Consider the following 23,507-nt stretch of genomic DNA (forward strand, 5'->3'; position numbering starts at 1 on the left):
AGGATCCCAAGATGTTTAATTGTGTGGTGGAAACGGCACTGTACCAGTGGATGCTCCCCACCCTGAACTGACCTAACCTGATGAGAGGTCAACATTAGGTCACTGTTTTTCACAAATGGTCCCAATGGAGGCTACCTCTTCAGAGGGGGTTCATGTGAAAATATAATTTTCCTCCCAAATCTGTAAGATGTGTATATTAGGGTAATTGATGATTTTCCAAACTGGAGCTATGTAGGAGTGAGTTTAAGTTAAGTGTGTGAATGTGAAAGGGTCCTATGATAGACTTGTCCCTTATCGAAGATTGTTTCCTGCTCCCAGTGCTGCTAGGAAAGTCTCTAGCTTACCACAACTTTGAATTGGATTAAGCACATTTGACAATCTTAGGTTATGTCAAAATATAACTGTAGATTATCACAAAATACATTAAATGTTAAAACGGTCTTGTGTGAAACTATGGAATTTCTACTTTAAAGATGCTGTTCCAATTTACACTTTATTGAAGAGCTTTTTTTCTTAATGTAAAGCTCTGCAATAATGCAAGTGATGTTACATACAAGAAAATATGTCTGTTTTGTCTGGACTAGTAGATAACTGCCAATACCAGGATTATTTATATGCTACTAGCAATTCAGGCTACCAAAAACTTTGTGTTAAATTCTCGCTTTGTTTATGAACTGTTATTCAATACCATGCCTACAAAGTAATAAAAAAACACACACAGACATATCCTCTTTCCCATGTAGTAGAAACTGAGAATATTTCACAAGCAGCAAAAACTTGTTCATATTTTTAGGTCTCTCATAATTTATTAATCCAAAAAGTTTCATCGGTTACCAATGTCATACATCTTGGCTTTAAGGAGCTATATGTAGATTTTGCCATTTTCTTCACTGCAAACAACTATGGCTCATTGAATTTCACAATAAACACTTCATGTCTAAAACAACAAAATAAAAAAAGTCCTAAACAACTGGAGTGAAAATTGAGGATACATGTTACATGTATTTCCCAAGGTTAAAAAAAAAAAAAATTTTTTTTTTTTTTTTTTTTTTTTTAATTATAATCAAAAACTGGTCAAAAGAATTAAAAGAAGAAAAAAGAAACAGCACATCCCCTCCCTTCCACTTTGAGACAACCAACATAAAGAGTAAAAAATTAGATAATGTTTTCAAATTTTGAAAAATGTAACCAATATTTTTAAATACATCTTTTGAAAATAAAACTATTGTGATATATTAATAGGCTATAAGCACACGGTATTGCTGATGTACTTCCGGTGAAATCATAGGCAGCTCTGTCACTTCCATTGTGATTTGTGTTTAGTGGCAAGAATGTCCAAGAAAAAGAACTTTAAGTTTCATTGAACAGATAGCTCTAAAGATGAACATTGTTGTGTACCTTTATATTGAGCTTCCAAGTAAGCGAAACAAGGCACATGGTTTTCATACATTTCCCTCTGATGTGAAAACCCAATCTAAAGGACTGTCGCGACCTGGAGAGGGAGCCTTACAGTTAGTCCTCATACCCAAGTTTGTAGCCGGCATTTTAAGAATGAGGATTCTCGAAAGCCAGGGTCTGAGACAGAGCACTGGCTGTTGAAGAGGGAAGCAGTTCCTGCGTTGTTTGATTTGAGTGGAACAATTTCTCCATTCCACTTTCAAGACCAGGGGTTGGGGAGAGGAGAAAGTGACCAATAGAGGATGACACAACGGGTGAGGAGGAAGATGATAAAATCCTTGAGGCCAACATCTACATTTACCTCCGGATCTAGCAGTTGTCTACTTAGCGCTTGATGAAAACATGTCTGTTAGAGAGGAGATCCTCGAGCTGAAGAAACAAACTGAGACTCTTACAATGAAGCAGCGGTTTGGCATTCGCTTATTTACAAGGTAAGATGTCTAAGCAAACTCATGTTATTATGTATTAAGCCCACATATATATTCACCTGGCTCAGGACAAGTTTTATGACTAATAAAAACTTGGTGTTGATGCCATGCCAATTTTACTGTGCTGATCTGGCAACAGGAATCTGTGATTTCAGCAGCGGTCAGCAGAGGCAACTTCAGACAGAGAAACAGAACTGAAAATAATGCTGTAGATCTGTTATGTGTGAGGAAAATAGTTTTGACTTTACATAGTGCTGAAATGTCATTTTATATAGCGCTTTAAACAAGTATTGTCACAAAGCAGCTTTAAAAATATAACAGTGCAAAACAAAAATGCAATATCTAACATACAGTGCACCGCAGTCAGAAGCATCAGCACCAAACTGCAGCTGGTTAAACAGTATGCTTTATAACCAGGCAGAAGTAATAGCTTTATAATTAGCTGTCTGTGCACTTTGTGAAGTGTTTGTGCAACATGTTTGAGCAGTTTAATTCCCTAGTTTTCATGTACGTCTGTATCATCTTCCGTTTGCTGTTTTGTTCCCGTTTCCCCAGATAAACTCCAGTGTTTATCTGGATGATGTACTGGAGTGGAGCAGGGCAATGCTGCCTGGGACAACGAGTATAGGTGGCAGGGATACATACAGTCTGCCAAGTAGCTATGGAGGGGGTAGGTTCACTCTTTTGATGATTGTACATTTTATTGCTGGTATTGCGTCAGCTTGCCTGTCGACAACACGTGCATGTTGTTTTTCAAATACTTGGTTGTGGTATTTCAGAAAGCAAATTATTTCTTGAGTCAATGTGAGGTAAAATGTTAAACCCTACAAAATGGAAAGGAAAAACAACAAAACCTTTTAAATTTCTTTGAAAGCTAAAATGATAGTCCACGAAAAAGAAATGTGTTCATACTTCAGAATGTGAGACAGAAACCAAAAAAGAAAAGGAAACTTTGTCAGGCATACTTAAAGCTTGGTTTCATTGTAGTCCCTGGCAGTGAACTGTCGCCACAGCTATTAAATTGTTAATCATACTGCCTACTAGTTATTTGTGTGAGATCACTTTTTCACCCTTATCACTGATACCAAGAAACCGAACGGATATCAATGCTGTGCTTCATCTCTTGGAGGCAACACTGCAGCCACAGTATCTAGTATAGAGGGTGTTGCCCCCCAATGCAAGAGTTTGTTAATCTTGGCTACAGAAGATCCAGTTCAGCACTGGTCACGTAAAGTGTTCCTCAGGGTTCTGTCCTCGGTCCTCTGCTCTTCTATATCTATATGCTTCCTCTTGGCCATATCATTCGTAAATATGGATTAGGTTATCATTTTTATCAAGATGATACTCTATTTCAATGTTAAAAGTGAAACTTCATCAGGGCTTTCACAGCTCACAACTTCAAATGGCCTTGCACGGGACTACATCAGTGAGCTTCTCCATCACTATGTTCATGTTAGCTCACCAAGTTCCTCTGATTCTGGTCCCATACTAACCTGCAGTCTATGGGTGACAGGGCCTTTAGCTATATAGCACCCAGACTTTGGAATGGCCTCTCTAACTTAATTAGATTAGTGGACTCCATTCATTCTATTTAAAAAACAAATTAAAACTCATCTGTTCAAGAAGGCTTTTAACTTAACCTAACATTCTGCCTCCTCTTAGTCCAGATGCTCAGTGTAATTTGTGTGTTATATCAGAAATAATGTTATTTGCTAGGGTTTCTTTTAGTATTGAATTTAGTATTTTTTCTGATTTATTGTCTTTTATTCTATATAATGCATTTGTATATTCTGTATCTATCTGTTTAAATGTTCTAATTAGGAAACATCTGTATCCAGTGTTACATATATCTGCTGTTTCTTTAGGAGACTGTGGTGCTTTGAGCTTTGAAAGGCGCTATATAAATAAAATGTATTATTGTTCCTTGCAAAAAAGCAACAGCAGATTTCACACTAGATTTATTTGAATTAAATATTGCTTTCCAAAAATTTCATACCAAGATTATGATTTTTCTAACAGATTATGGTTTGCATTTCTGAGTAAACAGCATGTGCAAGGGCACCTCGTTTCTGTCCTGTTGCTACAATTACCAATTCATTTTCAGTTCTTATTACATTTTTTACAGTGCAGAATAAGATGGTTTTATATACCGATATATTCTGAGATATAGGTAAAAAAAAAAAAGGCAAATCTTCTAAAGTAGTTAAAGCACCTGCTCCTACACTACCTAAGTACATACAGTCAGAAAACTGGTTTTCTTCAATTAATGTTTATATGCATTTCTTGCAATAATGTGTATATTTTGCTTGTGCTTATGCTATTATAAAGTAAATAATATACAATTATTACTGTGCAATTAGATCCAAATAATTAAATATAAGAACAATATAAGTGCGTGACATCGTTTCCAGTAACACTGAATAGGAAATAATAGCAATGCATATCGTATATCAACATTTGGTGCAAAAATATCGTGATATGAATTTTGAGCCATATCAGCTGGCCATATGCATACTACTGCTGATAATGCTTAAAATTTGACTTTTCAAAAGTTCCACTGGTAATCAAGCTTGTAAGGAGGGGGGCACAAAACCTTGTTATAGTGCCAAAACAATTCAGCCAATGGTAATGAATTTGGCGTATTATTTAAATTTGGCCCCATTTACAGTGGAAAAATATATTCAACATCAGTGATTCAGTGAAAATAACAGCAGGGGGTTAGGGGTCTTAAGTGGTGTGATCAACACAAAAATCATGCATCACTCAAACAGGTAAACTTTCACAAAATTTCCTATTGCATTACTGTTAATGCAATTTAAAATATAGGCTTCAAGGAGTTTCAAGAATCTCATTGAGTCATAATGGGAGGGCCAACACCACAAATACCACGCATTACTTCGAAAGAGATGAATGTAAGTTCATGAATTTTTTTTTACAGTTAATCTAACTTAACTTACAGACTTATGGAATCTTAAAGGTTTCATCATAAACAGGAGTTTGATTGCAGACAAATCACACAAAAAAACAGTAGTTGTGTTCAGCTTACTGCTATATAAATGACTCAAACAACTCAAGTTAATCAAAAAATCGACAATCTTATTAAAGTGGGATTAAATGCCTACTAGTGAAATCACAACAGACCAGGAAAAACAAAGATGTACTATTATGGTTCCCACCCTTACAGGAGATATGGCAATAATGGAATCCAATTACACATAGAAAAGAAAAAATCTTGACTCATGAGAGCTCAGAAATTGATAGTTATCAGAGAGGTAGTGTGGACGGTGGATGGGTCAGTTCCATTTCAGCCCGCAACGACAAAAGGGTCAACATTTAAAAAACACATAAATATTTGCTTTCTTACCTTAAACCCATTATATAAATACATTTCGGCTAGTAATATTGTAGCAGTCGAGGTGCCCCTAAGATTCACACTGTCAAAGGGACAGTGACTTACAAATTTTTTTGGTGGGGACCCCAGGAACGCACTCAGCCTTGGCCAATTCACACACACTCACTCACGGAGGCAGAGTTGAACAGCAGATTATATCAAAAATAATGCAGTATTTTAAATGAAATAGAAATATAAACAACAATATAACAGTTAATCCTCCCTACGGCAATGACCAAAAATAATACAACACACACCTAACAAGAAACACTCATGACAATGTCCAAAACACAGTCCAAATGAAGTGGCAGCAGATAATGATGGAGGCAACTGGAAAATCCTGTGAATGGTTCGGTAAGTAATGTAAAGTTTGTTCTACTAGTCCCCTAATGCGGTGTGGGATGAGGTGATTGGGACCGCTCCCTCCAAAGAATGCAAGTCCAATCTGTACAACTCATGAACAGGCAAGCATGAGACACACCATACATCCACACAGGAACAAGACAATAAACTGGTAATCCAAATGTGTGAAACAGCGTTTTTATCAGACAGACAAAAGATTGCGACTCGCCCAGTGTCTTGTCGGTTCCCTCTTTAAAAGTTCCTGCTGGCTTGGTCTTCTTCCCAGCCACCCATGCACCCTTCGAAACTGAGCAACACTGCTGGGGCAGCTGGAATATACAGTCCTTTATTCTGTAGCGCTGCTACAATATAAAGTATAAATCAGGTGCAGTACTCTTCGGTTCCAGGATAAATAACAATGTATTACAATAAATGAAGGAGGAAAACCTGAACTATGGCATTTTTATGCAACATAGAACAAGTGTTTTGAGAGAAATGATGTGACCATTCAAGAGATTCCTTCATTCTTATACACTTTCTTCCATGTTTGCTTATAGTAAGTATATTAAATGCCATCTAGTTTTACTATTTTTTTGCTTTCTACACTTTACTACAAAGTACTGCTTCTTTTGTCCCTTTCATATGTTATTATCTAACTAATACTTACAGACAAAAATATATACCTATAAAGTGTGGGTGTGGATGACAAACTATGTCTTTTATATAAAATCGATCATACAGTAAAACCTCTTGTTTCGTTATAGCACGTCTTTATTTGAAAACTAACAATGTCAGACTGGGGGGAGCGTGAACATAACAGAGAATAAAACTGAATAAAAAAAAACAACTTTTACAAGTACCATAACTTTCCATTAGCTTATTTAACAGATACAAAAGCTACAGGCCACCGGCTGCCACTCATTACCTACCGCAAAGATCTCATCATACATTAGCACCACCTTCTCCTTCAGTGGTTTCTTGGAAGCAGAGGATTTCCTCAGCAAACCTGCTTTCTTCTCCACCTGGGCCATCTCGAAGTTCTGAAAACAGACATTAGGTTACTAATCAAAAAAATCAATTCAACACAATCAACAATAGTCTAAAATGTTATTCCAAACAACAATGGTCCAATTATTATTTTATTAATTCAAATACAAAATCCAGCTTTCAATTGGTGGAGCATCAATGAGAATATTTGTACTAGATCCATTTATACTAAGAACACAATACTTAGGCTGCAAGAACTGAGTTTAAGTAAGAAATTAGAATTGAGCATTGAAGAGAGTATAAGTATTAAACAGTTATTAACAAATACAGATTAGCAGCACCAGCATTTCAATGTTAATGGTGAATAGTGTTATAAAATGTACTTTGGCAATGAAGACAAAAGTTTTGAGGAAAGATAATTCTACTCACTACAGTAATCCCTCCTCCATCGCGGGGGTTGCGTTCCAGAGCCACCCGCGAAATAGGAAAATCCGCGAAGTAGAAACCATATGTTTATATGGTTATTTTTATATTGTCATGCTTGGGTCACAGATTTGCCCAGAAACACAGGAGGTTGTAGAGAGACAGGAACGTTATTCAAACACTGCAAACAAACATTTGTCTCTTTTTCAAAAGTTTAAACTGTGCTCCTTGACAAGACAGAGATGACAGTTCTGTCTCACAATTAAAAGAATGCAAACATATCTTCCTTTTCAAAGGAGTGCAAAGCAAGCAGTCAAAAAAAAAATCAATAGGGCTTTTTGGCTTTTAAGTATGCGAAGCACCGCCGGTACAAAGCTGTTGAAGGCGGCAGCTCACACCCCCTCTGTCAGGAGCAGGAAGAGAGAGAGAGAGAGCCACAGAAAATCAATACGTGCCCTTTGAGCTTTTAAGTATGCGAAGCTCCGTGCAGCCTGTCCTTCAGGAAGCAGCTGCACACAGCCCCCCTGCTCACACCCCCCTACGTCAGCGCAAGAGAGAGAGAGAGAGAGAGGAAGAGAGAAAGTAAGCTGGATAGCTTCTCAGCCATCTGCCAATGAAATCAACTGGGCAAACCAACTGAGGAAGCATGTACCAGAAATTAAAAGACCTATTGTCCGCAGAAACCCGCGAAGCATCGAAAAATCCGCGATATATATTTAAATATGCTTACATATAAAATCCGCGATGGAGTGAAGCCGCGAAAGGCGAAGCGCGATATAGCGAGGGATCACTGTAATAATGGCAATAGGGACGGGCAGTGTGATACATACTATTTTATCACATGAAAGTAATAAGTTCACTGTACTCTAGTGCCGGGTGGTATACCGGTTCATACCGAAAACCGTTTTTTATTTTTGTTATGATATGGATACCGCAACACCGGTTTAAATTGCCTAAACAACATTCGGAACTTGGCACTACGGGAAACTGTTTAAGGGGGACCTTTTTCACTACTACACCGGTGTTGCATGGGGGCTCTTTTTCACTGCTACACCGCTAAACAGGCGCGCAACGAAGTACATGCGGTAGTGGAGGTATTGCGTGGTGAAAATGGACAGAGAACATTCCGAAACTGAAGCTATAGCAGACGATAAAGTTGAAAATGATGACACAGAAGAACTTTTGCTGGAAAAAGGAGTTACGTCTGTTGTCTGGAGATACTTTAGATTTAAAAGGTCGGATGTGGACCATTATCTTCAAATGTGTAAATACTGTTTCTATACTACTGGATAATACTGCAAGCCAAGTTGTACTTGTTTTATTTTTTCAATACTGTGTAATGTACCTGGGTACTGTGTAATAGTGTGATGACAGGTTGACTTTATTCTCGACATTTCCACTTTAATCTCGACGCTTATGACGAGAATAAAGTCGACATGTTGACTTTATTCTTGACATCTCTACTTTATTCTCGCCGTTTGTCGAGATTAAAGTCGACATGTTGAATTTATTCTCGTAATTTGTTATTAAAGTAGAGCATCATATTCTCATAGTTTATTTTATAATTATAGTAGAATGTGGTAAACTAAACTTCATCTTAAAATAAATATTTAATTTACTAGATTTTCTCAAACCCCGTCATAAGTTATGTAGCACATTAAATGCTTTGTGTTAAGTGTTCCCGGAGCCTTATCAATCGCTACGTGCTTCTTAAACTGACTTCCTCTTGCACTAAGAGGAGGTGCAGGCAGCACACAGAATACATTAATTTCATGAAATTCCTGCTCCCTCAACATTTAGAATGCCAAGATAAATACTTGATATAATTTTCATGATGAAATGCATTAAAGCAGGTATTAATCGTGTTGGGGCACGGTGGCATGGAGATTGCACTGCTGCCTCGCAGCAATGGGGTTCCGGTTGTTCCCCGCTTTGAATTTGCATGTTTTTCTGGTGGGTTTACTCGGCGTGCTTCAGTTTCCTTTCAAAGTCAAGTAGGATGTGAGGTTTTGTTATGCTATATTAGTCCTGCTAGTGTATGTGTTGCTCGTATTCACCCTGCAATGTGCTGGCGCCACGTTCAGGATTTGCTCCTGCCTCGCACACAATGCTTACTGGGATGGGCACAACCTTAAATGGATGGCATAATTAAACATGTATACCAAAGATTTTTTTTAAGTTCTGAACACTCCGTGGTCTAAGTTTATAACTACATTTAATTTCACAAAGACGTTTATCGTGTGGTGATTGGTTATGTGGAGAAAGAAAAAGGAAAGATAGGAACTGCGGGTCTGGTACATCAGACAGAAAGCACGCATGCAATAAAGAAAGTCCACTCAGAAGAACATGCATTGAATTCTGTGTTCGTGTCTCTGACCTAGTGCTGGGCGGTATACCGGTTCATACTGAAAACCGTTTTTTCTTTTTTTTATGATATGGATTTTTCTTATACCGCAACACCGGTTTAACTTGCCTAAACGACGTTCGGAACATGATGCAGCGGGAAACTGTTTAAGTGGGGACCTTTTTCACTGCTACACCGCTAAACACAGATTTGTTGCACTAGGGCTCTTTTTCACTGCTACACCACCAAATAGTGGGCGGTAGCATAGGTATGCCGCGCGGTGAAAATGGACAGAGAGCATTCTGAAACTGAACTAAAAGTAAAGTTGAACATGTGATGAACAGAAGAACTTTTGCCGAAAAAAAGGAGTCACGTCCGTCACTTGGAGATACTTTAGTTTTAAAAGGTCAGATGTGTAAATACTGTTTCTATACTACTGGATAATACTGCAAGCCAAGTTGTACTTGTTTTTGTACTTGCTAATGTATGTTTTGCTTGTATTCATTCTGCGATGTGCTATCGACTCGTTCATAGATGGGCGCAACTCTGAATGGATGGCATAATTAAACATGTATAACGAAGATTATTTTTAAAGTTCTGAACACTCCGTCGGCTAAGTTAATAACTAGTTTTAATTTCACAAAGACGTTTATCGTGTGGTGATTGGTAATGTGGAGAAAAAAGGAAAGATAGGAACTGGGGTTTTGGTAGAGTGCAGGAATATCATGAAGTGAATGGATTCTGTGTGGTGATTGCTGCAGGTGCCTGCTCTTAGTGCGGAGGAAGTCAGTTTAAGAAGCGTAGTGATTAACAACTGGGTCGGAGAACACTTAACACAAAGTATTTCATGTGCTGCATTAACTTGTGACGGGGTTTGAGAAAATCTAGTAAATTAAACATTGATTTTAGGATGAAGTTTAGTTTACCACATTCTACTATAATTATAAAATAAACTATGAGAATAAAGTGGAAATGTCGACTTTAATCTTGATATAGTCAACATGTCGAATTTATTCTCGACATATAGTTTGTTTTTTTCTTCCGTGTCCATATTTTTTTTTCTTCACAGTGGCCCTAATGCGCTTCCATAGGGCTATACCACAAACAGCATTATAAATGCAAGTTGCAGTTTTTATTATTTATGTATATAGCTTAGCTTGAAGCAAGGTCCATATTAATGCAGTTTGCCTAAATGATGGTACAGTTGGTAAGATGTCATCACCAAGTTGCACTTGTTTTATTTTATTTTAATTTGGTGAATACTGTGTAATGCACCTGGGCTTGAAGCCTTGAAGTACTGGTGCAACTATCAGTGATACTATTATGTATTTTATTGTTATTATTTATTAGTTTAAATATTATGCAGTTTAATGATGATAAAATTGTTTAAAAAGTCACTTTAACGTTGTCAGTGGACAGAGATTGTTAACATTAACAGAAAGTGTAGTTGGTTTACAAAAAATATTTACTATTTATTCCTTTTCTAAGACTTGTTCAGTGCAATCCAACTTTTGACAAACACCTCTGGATATTTTACTAAGTCTAAATGTCTCTTTGGATGGTTGAAAATATGTTGTCAAAATCATAGTTTATGCTTTTGCAAAATTTGTTCAATTAAAGGTTCTATATTTTGACTGCATCTGTCATGCAATGTGATTCCTTCTCTTTAGTGCCACCCCCTTGAAAACTATCACTTTATGGGGCCATGCAAACCTGGATTAATACTTGTGTGCACATTAAAATGTCTTTTTGTACAATGTACAATTCTCATAACAGTCTAATAGGTTATTCTTAGCCAGTCTACTGCAGTAATTGCAGTGGAAAATGTGGTTAACATCCACTCATGCATGGGGAAAAAAATACCGTCTAATACAGTGAAACCAGCAGAATTTAGAAAAATACCGTGATATAGAATTTTGGTCATACCACCCACCTCTACTCTGACCACCAGATCACAAACCCAAGTTCTCTACACTGAACATACACCTGGGGACCCCTTACTGCAAGGGAGCAGCACTACCGTGCATGTTTAATACCTGCTTTAATGCATTTCATCACGAAAATTTATCTTAGCATTCTACATTTTCAGAGAGCAGAAATATCATGAAGTGAATGTATTCTGTGCAGCGATCACTACCGGCGCCTCCTCTTAGTGCAGAGAAAGTCAGTTTAAGAAGCGCGTAGCAATTAACAACTGGGTCAGGGAACGGAACACAACACAAAGCAATTAATGTGCTACATTAACTTATGACGGGATTTGAGAAAATCTATAAATTAAACAATGATTTTAGGATGAAATTTAGTTTACGGCATTCTACTTTAATGACAAAATAAACTATGAGAATAAAGTGGAAATGACAACTTTAATCTCGACATTTTTTTTTTTTTCTCTTCACTGTGGCACGCTTCCGTAGGGCTATACCACAAATAGCATTATAAATGCAAGTTGCAGTTTTATTATTTATGTATATAGCTTAGCTTGAAGCAAGGTCCGTATTAATGCAGTTTGCCTTGATGATGGTTCAGTTGGTAAAGATGTCATCACCAAGTTGCACTTGTTTTATTTTATTTTAATTTGGTGAATACTGTGTAATGCACCTGGGCTTTGAAGTCTCGGAAGTACAGTAAACCCTCGTTTATCACAGTTAATCCGTTCCAGACTCTACCGCGATAAATGAATTTCCGCGAAGTAGGATTCTTTATTTATAAATTGAATATTTTCGCAGTTAGAGCATAGAAAGCCTGTTTACTGCCTTCTAAATACATTTTTTAACATTATTAGAGCCCTCTAGACATGAAATAACACCCTTTAGTCAAAAGTTTAAACTGTACTCCATGACAAGACAGGGATGACAGTTCCGTCTCACAATTAAAACAATGCAAACATATCTTCCTCTTCAAAGGAGTGCGTGTCAAGAGCAGAGAATGTCAGACAGAGAAAGAGAGAGAAAAGCAAACAATCAAAAATCAATAGGACTGTTCGGGCTTTTACGTATGCGAAGCACCGTCGGACAAAGCAGATGCATTTTTTAGAGGAGCGTTAATATCCTCTAGGCCAGTGTGCGAACAGCCCCTCTGCTCACACCCCCTCCGTCAGGAGCAGAGAATGTCAGAGAGAGTGAGAGAGACAGAGAAAAGCAAACAATCAAAAATCAATACGTGCTGTTCGGGCTTTCAAGTATGCGAAGCACCGCGTGGGAAGCATATCGTATATCATTGAGGAGTTAATTTAATACTCTATTTAATACGTAATACGTGCTCTGGTTGGGTAGCTTCTCAGCCATCTGCCAATAGCGTCCCTTGTATGAAATCAACTAGGCAAAACAACTGAGGAAGCATGTACCATAAATTAAAAGACCCATTGTCCACAGAAATCCGCAAACCAGCAAAAAATCCGTGATATATATTTAGATATGCTTACATTTAAAATCCACGATGGAGTGAAGCCACGAAAGTCGAAGCGCGATATAGCGAGGGATCACTGTAATAGTATTATTACTGGAAGTTGCACTATTATTTATTGTATTGTTATTATTTATTAGTTTAAATATTATGCAGTTTAATGATGGTAAAGTTGTTTAAAAAGTCACTTTAACATGTCAGTGGACAGAGATTGTTAACATTAACAGAAAGTGTAGTTGGTTTACAAAAAATATTTACTATTTATTCCTTTTCTAAGACATGTTCAGTGCAATCCAACTTTTGACAAGCACCTCTGGATATTTTACTAAGTCTAAATGTCTATTTGAGTGGTTGAAAATATGTTGTCAAAATTTTTGTTTAAGTTGTTTGCAAACTTTGTTCAATAAAAAGGTTCTATATTTTGACTGTATCTATTATGCAATGTGATTCCTTCTCTTCATTAGTGCCACCCCCTTGAAAACTATCACTTTATGGGGCCATGCAAACCTGTATTAATACTTGTGTGCACATTAAAATGTTTTTTTTGTACAATGTACAATTCTCATGACAGTGGAATAGGTTATTGTTAGCCAGTAATTGCAGTGAAAAATGTGGTTAACATCCACTCATGCATGGGGAAAAAATACCGTGAGACCGGTATAATTTAGAAAAATACCGTGATATAGAATTTTGGTCATACCGCCCAGCACTACTGTACTCTATACACATGACAATAATGATCCTATAAACCTAAACACTTATAACAGAGAAGACTAGCAATGTCACAAACAGAATTAAAACTGATTATTTGGAAGAACATATCTCTCAGTGCTATTACTTTATCAGTCACCATTTACGAGATAGAACATGTCTGAAAAATAACACCTTTAATAATGGACAAATATAGCTTAAGTGTTCAATCTGCCTCAAGAATAATTTAAGATATAAAGAGGTAGAGGAAGTGATGGCAAAGTTGTTTGGGAATGAGAACAGCGCCCATACGCATGCACCGCACAGCCGCCCTGCTGGCCGCTGCCGAGAGTTGATTCTACAATAAAATAAAATGAGGAATAACCTTGGAGGTCAATCATCACCCGAAAGCAGATAGTAGACGTCATGTAGTATATGTGTACCAAATTTCAGGTAAATAGTTCAAACGGTTTGCGAGCTACAGGTGATTTAAAATTCTGGACAGACAAACGAACAGCCACGGTAGCATATTATATAAGAAGATAACAGCAGTGGTTTGATGGTTAAGAACCCCTTCCCCGCTTTTAGGAAGGAGTCTTTGTAATTTTACGACAGGGTTGTGGGAAGTGCCTAAAACAAGTTTGGCCAGTGATTCTCTGTAGGACTCTCAAACAACCCCCGTATGGAGGAAAACTATCTAGCTGGCAAGCTTCACCTTAACAAATGGTTTTGGGGGAAGGTGTGAAGGTATTCTATGCCCCATTGGTCTGAAGCATGGCTGTTTGTAATTGACTTGTATCAGAAGCCTTTAAGTATCATGACGCCCTATTGGCTGTAGGGGTTGGACAGAGAATCTATAAATTTGCTTCCTTTACCCCTCCCTCTCTCTCTCACACACACCAACTGATAAAAGAGCATCTTACACCATGAACTGAAAAGGACAACACAATGAAGAGCACAGCTTGGCAGTCATATTGAGACAGGCATGCGGCCTGTTCTGAAGAAAGCTGACCAAAAATGAGGACTTAACTAGAGACATTTTAAGTAACTAACAAGTCTGTGTGCCGCCTGAAACTACACATCAGCATTTATCAGGTTGTATGGTTGCCAATATTCAAATGTACTTTGCATATTATTATTATTTCTGAATATTATCAATAATACATTATTTAAAGTGTAACTTAACTCCTGCTTGTCCTTTGCTACACCTAATTGCCTGAGGTTATAAATGTAGAAGGGAAGGTGGGGAGAAGTTATATGGTACAATACCTTATAAACAGTGGTAAGTCTGTAAGATTTAAGGCATTCTGACAAAGGCTACATGTTAATAATACAAAAGAGGAAAGTAGAGTAATACATTACTCTACAAAGACAAAACATTACCTCCCACTAATTTTGACATCATGTTATTCCAGTTGCTCTGTGCTGCAATATTTTTGTATTTTGCATGTGTTTTGATGATCACTTCCACAATCATTTATAAAACAGATATTTATCTCCAGCACCCAACATGTATCATTTTGTTCCTGATCCTGTTTCACTCTTAAACCTGAGATTCATGATTTGGTGTTTTAAAACCATTAAGCATTCATCACAACAAACAAAAGCTGGTTTTATTTCTCATTAAACATAAATGGAAATAACTGACAATTTTTCTGATTTTCCTTTTATTACTATATCAGCTTTAAAATCACCATTTTCTTCTTCTTTTATCGTTTCCCACTTTTATGTGGGGTCAATGTGCTTGATCAACCATAAAACTCAATCCTGCACCTCCTACCCTGACAAAAAGTTTTCCTTCAGATCTTATATTACTTTATCCATCCACCTCCCGCTTTGGCCTCCCTCGCTTTCTCTTCCCCTGTACATCCTATCCCATCACTCTTTGCCCATATATTCATTGTCTCTTCTCATCACATGCCCATACCACTTTAATTTACTTTCCTGTATTTTCTTAGATATCTATTCCACTAGTGTTGAACCTATGATTGTCTCATTTGTTATTCTGCCATTTTTATTTAACTTCATACATCCATATCAACACTCTTATTTCTGCCACATCTAACTACTTCTCCTGCACTCTCTTCACTGCCCATGTCTCGGTTCCATTTGTTATTGCTGATCTTACCACTGTCTTAAAAATCTGACCTTTAACTTTCAATCACACAATACAGCCACTATGATATCCATCCATCCATTTTCCAACCCGCAGAATCCGAACACAGGGTCACGGGGGTCTGCTGGAGCCAATCCCAGCCAACACAGGGCACAAGGCAGGAACCAATCCCGGACAGGGTGCCAACCCACCGCAGGACACACACAAACACACGCACACACCAAGCACACACTAGGGCCAATTTAGAATCGCCAATCCACCTCACCTGCATATCTTTGGACTGTGGGAGCAAACCCACGCAGACACGGGGAGAACATGCAAACTCCACGCAGGGAGGACCCAGGAAGTGAACCCAGGTCCCCAGGTCTCCCAACTGAGAGGCAGCAGCGCTACCCACTGCGCCACTATGATACCATCTTCCAAATGTTCCATCCACACTGCACTCTATTTGTTATTTCTGCACCCTTTTTTCCATCTTGGACTACCTCTGATCCTGCATATTTAAATGTATGCACTATTTTTCTGCTCTCCTTGCAGGCTATGTTCAGAATCCTAATTGTCATTAAACCTCATATATTGTCTTCTTCCGGTATACAGATGCATCTCAATAAATTAGAATATCATTGAAAAGTTAATTTATTTCAGTAATTCAATTCAAAAAGTGAAACTCATATTATATAGATTCACTACACACAGAGTGATATATTTCAAGCATTTATTTCTTTTCATTTTGTCGATTATGGCTTATAACTAATGTGTGTGTAATGAATCTATAAAATGAATGAATATATCAGTTTCACTTTTTGAATTGAATTACTGAACTTTTCGATGATATTTTAATTTATTGAGATGCACCTGTATCTTTGATCATCTACCTTCCAACTCATTCTCTACTTCCTCTTTTCTGGTACTACAGAACACAATGTCATCATCAAAAAGCATGCACCAGGGGGACTGGTCCTTTATCCCATGACTCAACACATCCATAACTAGATCAAAGAGGTAAGGAGTTAAAGAAGATCCTTGGTGCAGACCTACTCTAACTGGGATCTTGTCTGATACCCCAACACTGCTTTTAACACAAGTCCTCACTCGCTGATACATATCCTGGAAATTCCTCACATACTTCAGTGGTACTCCTTTCTCTCTCATGCACCTCCAGACATCTTGACATGCTATTTTAAACAGTATTTTCAGTGTCAAGAAAGCATACTTAGCTACCTCAACAAACACGTGTCATTTCAAGGCTGCTGGCTTGACACATATTCCTAAAACAAAGGTGAAATGAAAATTTACAGTTACATGGGTTATATTTTTGCTTAATCTTTGAAGGGGAAATATCAGTTTAGTTTACTTCTACTTATTCTTTGATTACCAACACCCCACTATGCTAACGTATCAGATCTGGCTGTTCTGCATACTAGATCTGCCTTCCACAACCTGATTTTATTTTTGTTTTTTAAAACAATAACCTATGCTTCTTTTTAATTTGTATTTAAAATTTTGCTTTTTATTTTTTTTAAAAACCTGTAGTAGAATTGTATAAGGTGCTGTTGATGAAAGGGTATGCCAAATAAAAAATAAGAAGACGGAATCATTAAAATGCAACATTTATTACTTTCAGTAACTCTTTTTGTGAAATGCAAATAGACTCACTGTGCCACAACTTATATACAATAGACATGGGCATGGACTTCACAACTTTTGCCCAGGCAGAAATGCACACAGTGGACCAGAGGACTAGACGATGGAGCGGGGTGCAGCGACTAAAGTAACTAATGCGTTTAACATCTTTAAATGATTGTGAGAGATTTTGAATGTGTTTCAAATATGCATTACAGGCAGGTGAAGTGTCTCGGTTCCACTTTTCTCTTTGATTATGTCACTTTCCATGGACAGAAAGTCTTTTTTGGTGTAGGAGTGTCAGTCACAAGTGGTCCACGTGACGCACTGCAAGTAAACAAGCACAAATAATAATAGCAAAGCATACAAAGGAACGTTAAATATAACTTTGTATGAAGCAGCACTTGAGCTTTTAATCTACGTTCAAAAATATTTGAATACTTCCATGTTTTTAATATATTTGAACCCAAATTTTGGTATAATTTGACAGCCCTACTCAATAATTCATTTTTCTAGTGATAATTTCTCACTATTGAAAATATAAATCTGCTGTTAATTATGACCATATTTTTGGAGCTTAAACCATTATACCGCACAAGCTCAACTCAAAACTGTCAACTTTAACCCACTACTGATAGCTGAGGCAGCTCAGTCCCTGCTTCTGGACTTCCTCAACATCCTTCCCACCACTTGGGGGGAGATTTTTTTTTTTTTTCCTCCTTTCGTAAATCTTTTGGTTACTTGACCACCACTAATGACTAATTACACTTTTTCCCCAGCTTGGCCACCAGTGATGCCACTACCAGTAAACCTCATGTATGATGATTCAAGTTCTGTTATTGGTGACTAGAATTGGGCTGGGCCTGGTTAGGCTCGAGTCTCATATAGTGCCTTTGATATTCCATCTATCACTTAGAGCACCTGTGGTTATTTAACAGGAGCCCTGACATCATCAAAAAATGCAATTTTCAAAAGGAGCTGGCAAAATGATATTAGTTAAGTCAAAATGTACTTATATAGCACTTTTAAATCAACTAAAAGTTGACCAAAGTGCTTTACAAAAATAAAATCAACAAAGGATAAGTAAAAGGAGTAATATAATATAAACAGAACACATCAGAATAAAAGAACAAAAAAACAAAGGCAGATGAAATATGGAACTTCTGCAGTTTTTTGTTTTGTCATAAATTTTAACATATGTATATTGGTTTACTGCATTCCAAGAGCACAAAAAATCTGAAGGAAAAAAAAAATTATTTCACACACAACCCCAGTAAGGGTATTGACAAAATCACTGGCTGGAAAGGATAACTGCAGTAAAGTGCTTTATGTAGCTAGGCCTGAGTTTCTTGCACCATTCTACTGGAATATTTGACCACTCTTTTTTTTTGTAAAATGTTCCATGTCTCCCGGATTTGATGGCTGTCTTCTCCCAACAGCTTTTTTCAAATCTCCCCACAAGTGTACCATTAGATTTGTATCACGACCACTTCAACACTTGATTTGAATCCATTTCTAAATACTTTTTAAAGTGTGCTTTGGGTCACCGTCATGCTGAAAAACCATGACCTTTGACAGAAAACAAGCTTTACAACACTGGGTCCTCCACTGCAGTCCAAAATTCCTTGGTAATCTTCAGATTTCATGATACAGTTGCAAGGTACCCAGTGTCCAAAGCAGCAAAGAAACCCCAAAACATTAGTGATCCACCTCCGTTTTTGACAGCAGGGATTACTGTTCTTTTCTTAAGGCTTAATTTTTTTTTCCTGTAAGCAAAAAGATAGTGTGCTTTAGCAAAAAGCACTAATTTGGCCATGCCTGCCCAAAGTACATTCTCACAGAAGTATTTTGGCTTGTTCAAGTGTGTTTTAGCAAACTCCAGTATGGAATTTTTATGTCTCTGTGTGAGGAGAAGAGTCCTCCCAGGGCTTCTAAACTAAAGTCCCTTTCAATGAGACAGAAACAGACAGTGCAAGTTGACACTGTTGTACCTTGTCTCTGAGGGTCAGCTTGGATCTGTTTGGTAGTTGACACGAGTTTCTTTTTTCTCCATTCTTGCAATCCTTCACTGCAGTCTTTCATAAATGTTATACTTCCATCCACATCCAGGAAGGCTGGCTAACATGTCATGGACCTTAAACTTCTTGTTGCGTACCACAGATAAAAGAACATGAAGGTCTCTGGAGATGGATTTGTAGCTGTGCGACTGTTTATTGTACACACACGCGAACCACAAGTCAAATCACAATATTTAACTTTTAAATTGCCAGCAATGTAACTTGTCACAGGTGATTTTAAATAAAAAATACAGCAGGATTAACTGCTTGGAATCCAATTATTTCTTTCAGCTTATCAAAGGTGCCAGCAATTCTATCAATCTCTGTTTTGGGGTTCTGTGTGAAATAAGATTAGATTGGGTTTTTTTCCCAGGCTTAATGTTCTTCCAATGCAAATAAATGAAAATACATGTTAATACCAATCATTTTGTAATGTCATACATTTTGTGGAAGAATTGGTGCATTAGCTGAAAAAACTGTAGCAATGCCAATATTTTTGGACGCAATTGTGGTTAGAAAATAAAACAAGAGTTAAAACTACAAAGTTAAGCTAGACTGTCATTATGATCTAAAAAAAGCAAGTGAATAAAAGCTAGTTGGTAACTGTAATTTACAGTAATTGTGGGAACTGATCTTATTGAGAAGGGTGGGCTGTTCCATAACCAAAAACCCACCAAAGCAAAGGAATGATCAATCCACAGCCTAAAGCTTGCACATGGAACAAACAGTAATAATTGATTAGAGGAACAGGGAGACCTGGAGGATAAGTCGGGACAGAGGAGATCAGCAAGATAGGCTGTAAGGCTTTGAACACAAACAAAATCTTAAATCCACCTGTATTTCACAGGGAGCCAATAGAGAGAAGCAAACATGGGTGAAATGTGATGGCATTTTTAATGCCACTTGATATTCTGACAGCAGCATTATGAATTAGTTCTAGTCACAACAGAGATAAGTGTCAAACACCAGTATTACCCTATAATGACAAAAATGTGCTCCGACATGTTTTAGGTATGGCAGACAGAAGATTTTGAAGAAGAGTGATAGACATTGCCAAAGTTTTGAACGTTATCAAAATCAATTAAGAATTTCACCATACTCTCTACACAACATGACAATAATGACCATGCAAAGCTCTTTTTGGAACCGTTTTGGAAAGCCTGCTTATATCTGCATACTCAAAAACACATCAAACATATTCAAGGAAAGACTGAAGTTTTCACACGCAAGTACATTTTATTAACTACCCTTATTTTGACCCCTTTCCTTGAAATACTTTCCCCTAATACACTAAGTAAAATCTAATGACTCGTGTTCTAGGATACTTTTTTAGTGTATATTTAGACAATGACCACTATACAAATATACATCCCTTTCGTCTAATTTCTACAAATTAGTTAATTGTCTCATGGTCATCACGCGTTTCAGAGATTTCTCTGCTGACAAAACCTTAGCATGACCAGTGTGACTACCCTCCCTGCTCTCTCCAAATATAGTTTAACCAAAGCATAGCCCTGCACTTGAATTATCTGGCCCATCGCTGACAGCACCAATATGCCATGAGTCAACAAATGTTAAGGCAGCTCAAAAAGTTGTTTCATTGGCCATATGCCAACGACTAAAAACACAAAAGAAATTTAAAAAACACATTTTCGTTAAAAGTTTTTATAAAAGAACACTACATAAAACACCAATCAAACTTGCGAAATATGATTTTGTGCCCAGCCGAGAAGTGGCATGCCGTCTTGGTCTAAATTTCTCTCACACACCCACGGCTAGCCAGGACAGGTCCTAACCACCTTTTTATTGAAAAACGGGGTTCGCGCGTTGGATGGACAAACAGTGCCATTCACACCGTCATGTTATTGTGAGTCGCCAGTGTTGTATGATCTGCCCGCTCAGCGTGATGAAATCCTCGATCAACAGCCCGCCGGTTCCATGCGGCCTACACACGCCTGTACTTCAGCGAACTTTCCTAACTCAACAGCAGGCCAGCCCTCACTTAACATCGGGGGACTTCTGAAGACCGATACCAGTCTTTTCAGATTGTAATATATTACTGAGTTACATTAAACTACACGAATCTAATTACTGCTAACCGCTGAAGAATATCACTGCCATGTCTACATAACTGCCTCAGTCTGCATAAAGATGCTTTTAAAGAACAAGCTCTGAATTGCTTCACATCAGCTCGCCTCTCTAGCAGACGTCGTTATATGCTGTAAATCTAAGTGTGCGGAGCGAGGAGGGGAGTGTCACTGTACTTGATAGGTCTGTCAGTGCCAAACCGGACTCGGATAAACCGCTGACAAATTTGTAGGAGCCGAAGATTTGTAAGACAGCAGGCTCCAGCCGGCCAATCCTACCTGCTCTGCTGTGATCCTCTACGAATCCATCCCCTCTTGGCTTTGGAGAAAACAACAATTCTGTGGACTCCACAATCCGAGCCAACCCGCGCACCTCCGCGGAAGCCAGCCGGGTCCTAAGGCCCGAAGTGTCACGCTCATTTTTTTCTCTTTCCATTCATTCATTTCCGAATTTACCTAATCCACAACAGAACGAAGGAGGTGCTTGTCCAGGCAGTGTCCGTCCAAAGGAAGGGAATCAGCGGCGGATGGGACGTCAGTTATCACTGGACACGTTCACACTCACCGTGACAATTTGGAAATCTTCATTAGCAAGTCTTGTTGATGTGGTAGGAAACTTGAATACCAGGAGAAAACAGTGATAGACACGCCGAGAATATGGAAAATTCACACAGCCGGAAATTAAATCCAGGACTGCGCGGTGGCAAAAGAGATTTTTGGGTTATAGTGCTTTCAGTATTCATACCGATACAGGTCTCGCAAATAAATCTCCTTCTCCCCAAAAAATAAACTCAAGTATTTTACACCTATAAAACAATTTCTTCCTTACGTTTAGGATTGAACAAATGGCAAAAAATTCTGACTCCCTTAGGAGAGTAGTGTTTATATGGACCACTTATGTGTTCATGCCAGCATTACTTAATGTAGCACTTTTTTCATAGTGAACATCACTCCCAAAACGCCTTACAGGTACATTATTATCCGCAAGCAGAGCTGTTCCGCTAAATAAAGTTGCCTGAGGCAAACCCCATTTTTGCCCCCCATGAAATGGTACATTTAGGCTACGTTAATATGTATTGCAGTACAGGTTTCGCAAAACAGTACAGTACTCCTTGTAAAACAACAACAAGATTTATTTATATAGCACATTTTCATACAAAAAAGTAGCTCAAAGTGCTTTACATAATGAAGAAAAATAAAAGACAAAATAAGAAATTAAAATAAGACATTAGTTAACAAAACAAACTAATAATATTATATATATACATATGGATATAGATACAGTTAGGTCCATAAATATTTGGACAGAGACAACTTTTTTCTAATTTTGGTTCTGTACATGACCACAATGAATTTTAAATGAAAACTCAGATGCAGTTGAAGTGCAGACTTTCAGCTTTAATTCAGTGGGGTGAACAAAACGATTGCAGAAAAATCTGAGGCAACTAAAGCATTTTTTGAACACAATCCCTTCATTTCAGGGGCTCAAAAGTAATTGGACAAATTAAATAACTGGAAATAAAATGTTCATTTCTAATACTTAGTTGAAAACACTTTGCTGGTAATGACAGCCTGAACTCTTGAACTCATGGACATCACCAGATGCTGGGTTTCCTCCTTTTTAATGCTCTGCCAGGCCTTTACTGCAGCGCCTTTCAGTTGCTGTTTGTTTGTGGGCATTTCTGTCCGAAGTTTAGCCATCAACAAGTGAAATGCATGCTCAATTGGGTTAAGATCAGGTGAATGACTTGGCCATTCAAGAATTTTCCACTTCTTTGCTTTAATAAACTCCTGGGTTGCTTTGGCTGTGAGTTTTGGGCCATTGTCCATCTGTATCATGAAACGCCGCCCAATCAATTTGACTGCATTTAGCTGGATTTGAGCAGACAGTATGTCTCTGAACACCTCAGAATTCATTCAGCTGCTTCTGTCCTGTGTCACATCATCAATAAACACTAGTGTCCCAGTGCCACTGGCAGCCATGCACACCCAAGCCATTACACTGTCTCCACTGTGTTTTACAGATGATGTGGTATGCTTTGGATAATGAGCTGTTCCACGCCTTCTCCATACTTTTTTCTTGCCATCATTCTGGTAGAGGTTGATCTTAGTTTCATCTGTCCACAGAATGTTTTTCCAGAACTGTGCTGGCTTTTTTT

At 37.8% G+C, this 23,507-nt stretch overlaps 1 protein-coding gene across 2 annotated transcripts in view; it reads right to left on the minus strand.

Annotated features, from left to right (window-relative positions):
* armh3 (armadillo like helical domain containing 3) overlaps positions 1-23,507 on the minus strand; it is a 221,722-nt gene that overhangs the window by 188,916 nt on the left and 9,299 nt on the right. Inside the window, exons 1-2 of one of the 2 annotated variants that reach the window (XM_028795717.2) lie at positions 21,628-22,093; positions 6,549-6,659 (exon numbers count right to left, since the gene is read on the minus strand). In XM_028795717.2, the coding sequence (XP_028651550.1) occupies positions 6,549-6,650 (102 nt within the window). In that variant the 5' untranslated portion in view covers positions 6,651-6,659; positions 21,628-22,093. Of the gene's footprint in view, positions 1-6,548; positions 6,660-21,627; positions 22,094-23,507 lie in introns of those variants that run through there. The other variant, XM_028795718.2, reaches the window with a different exon arrangement.

The sequence above is a fragment of the Erpetoichthys calabaricus genome, chromosome 2, assembly GCF_900747795.2.
Source record: "Erpetoichthys calabaricus chromosome 2, fErpCal1.3, whole genome shotgun sequence".
In the NCBI taxonomy this organism is placed as follows: domain Eukaryota; kingdom Metazoa; phylum Chordata; class Cladistia; order Polypteriformes; family Polypteridae; genus Erpetoichthys; species Erpetoichthys calabaricus.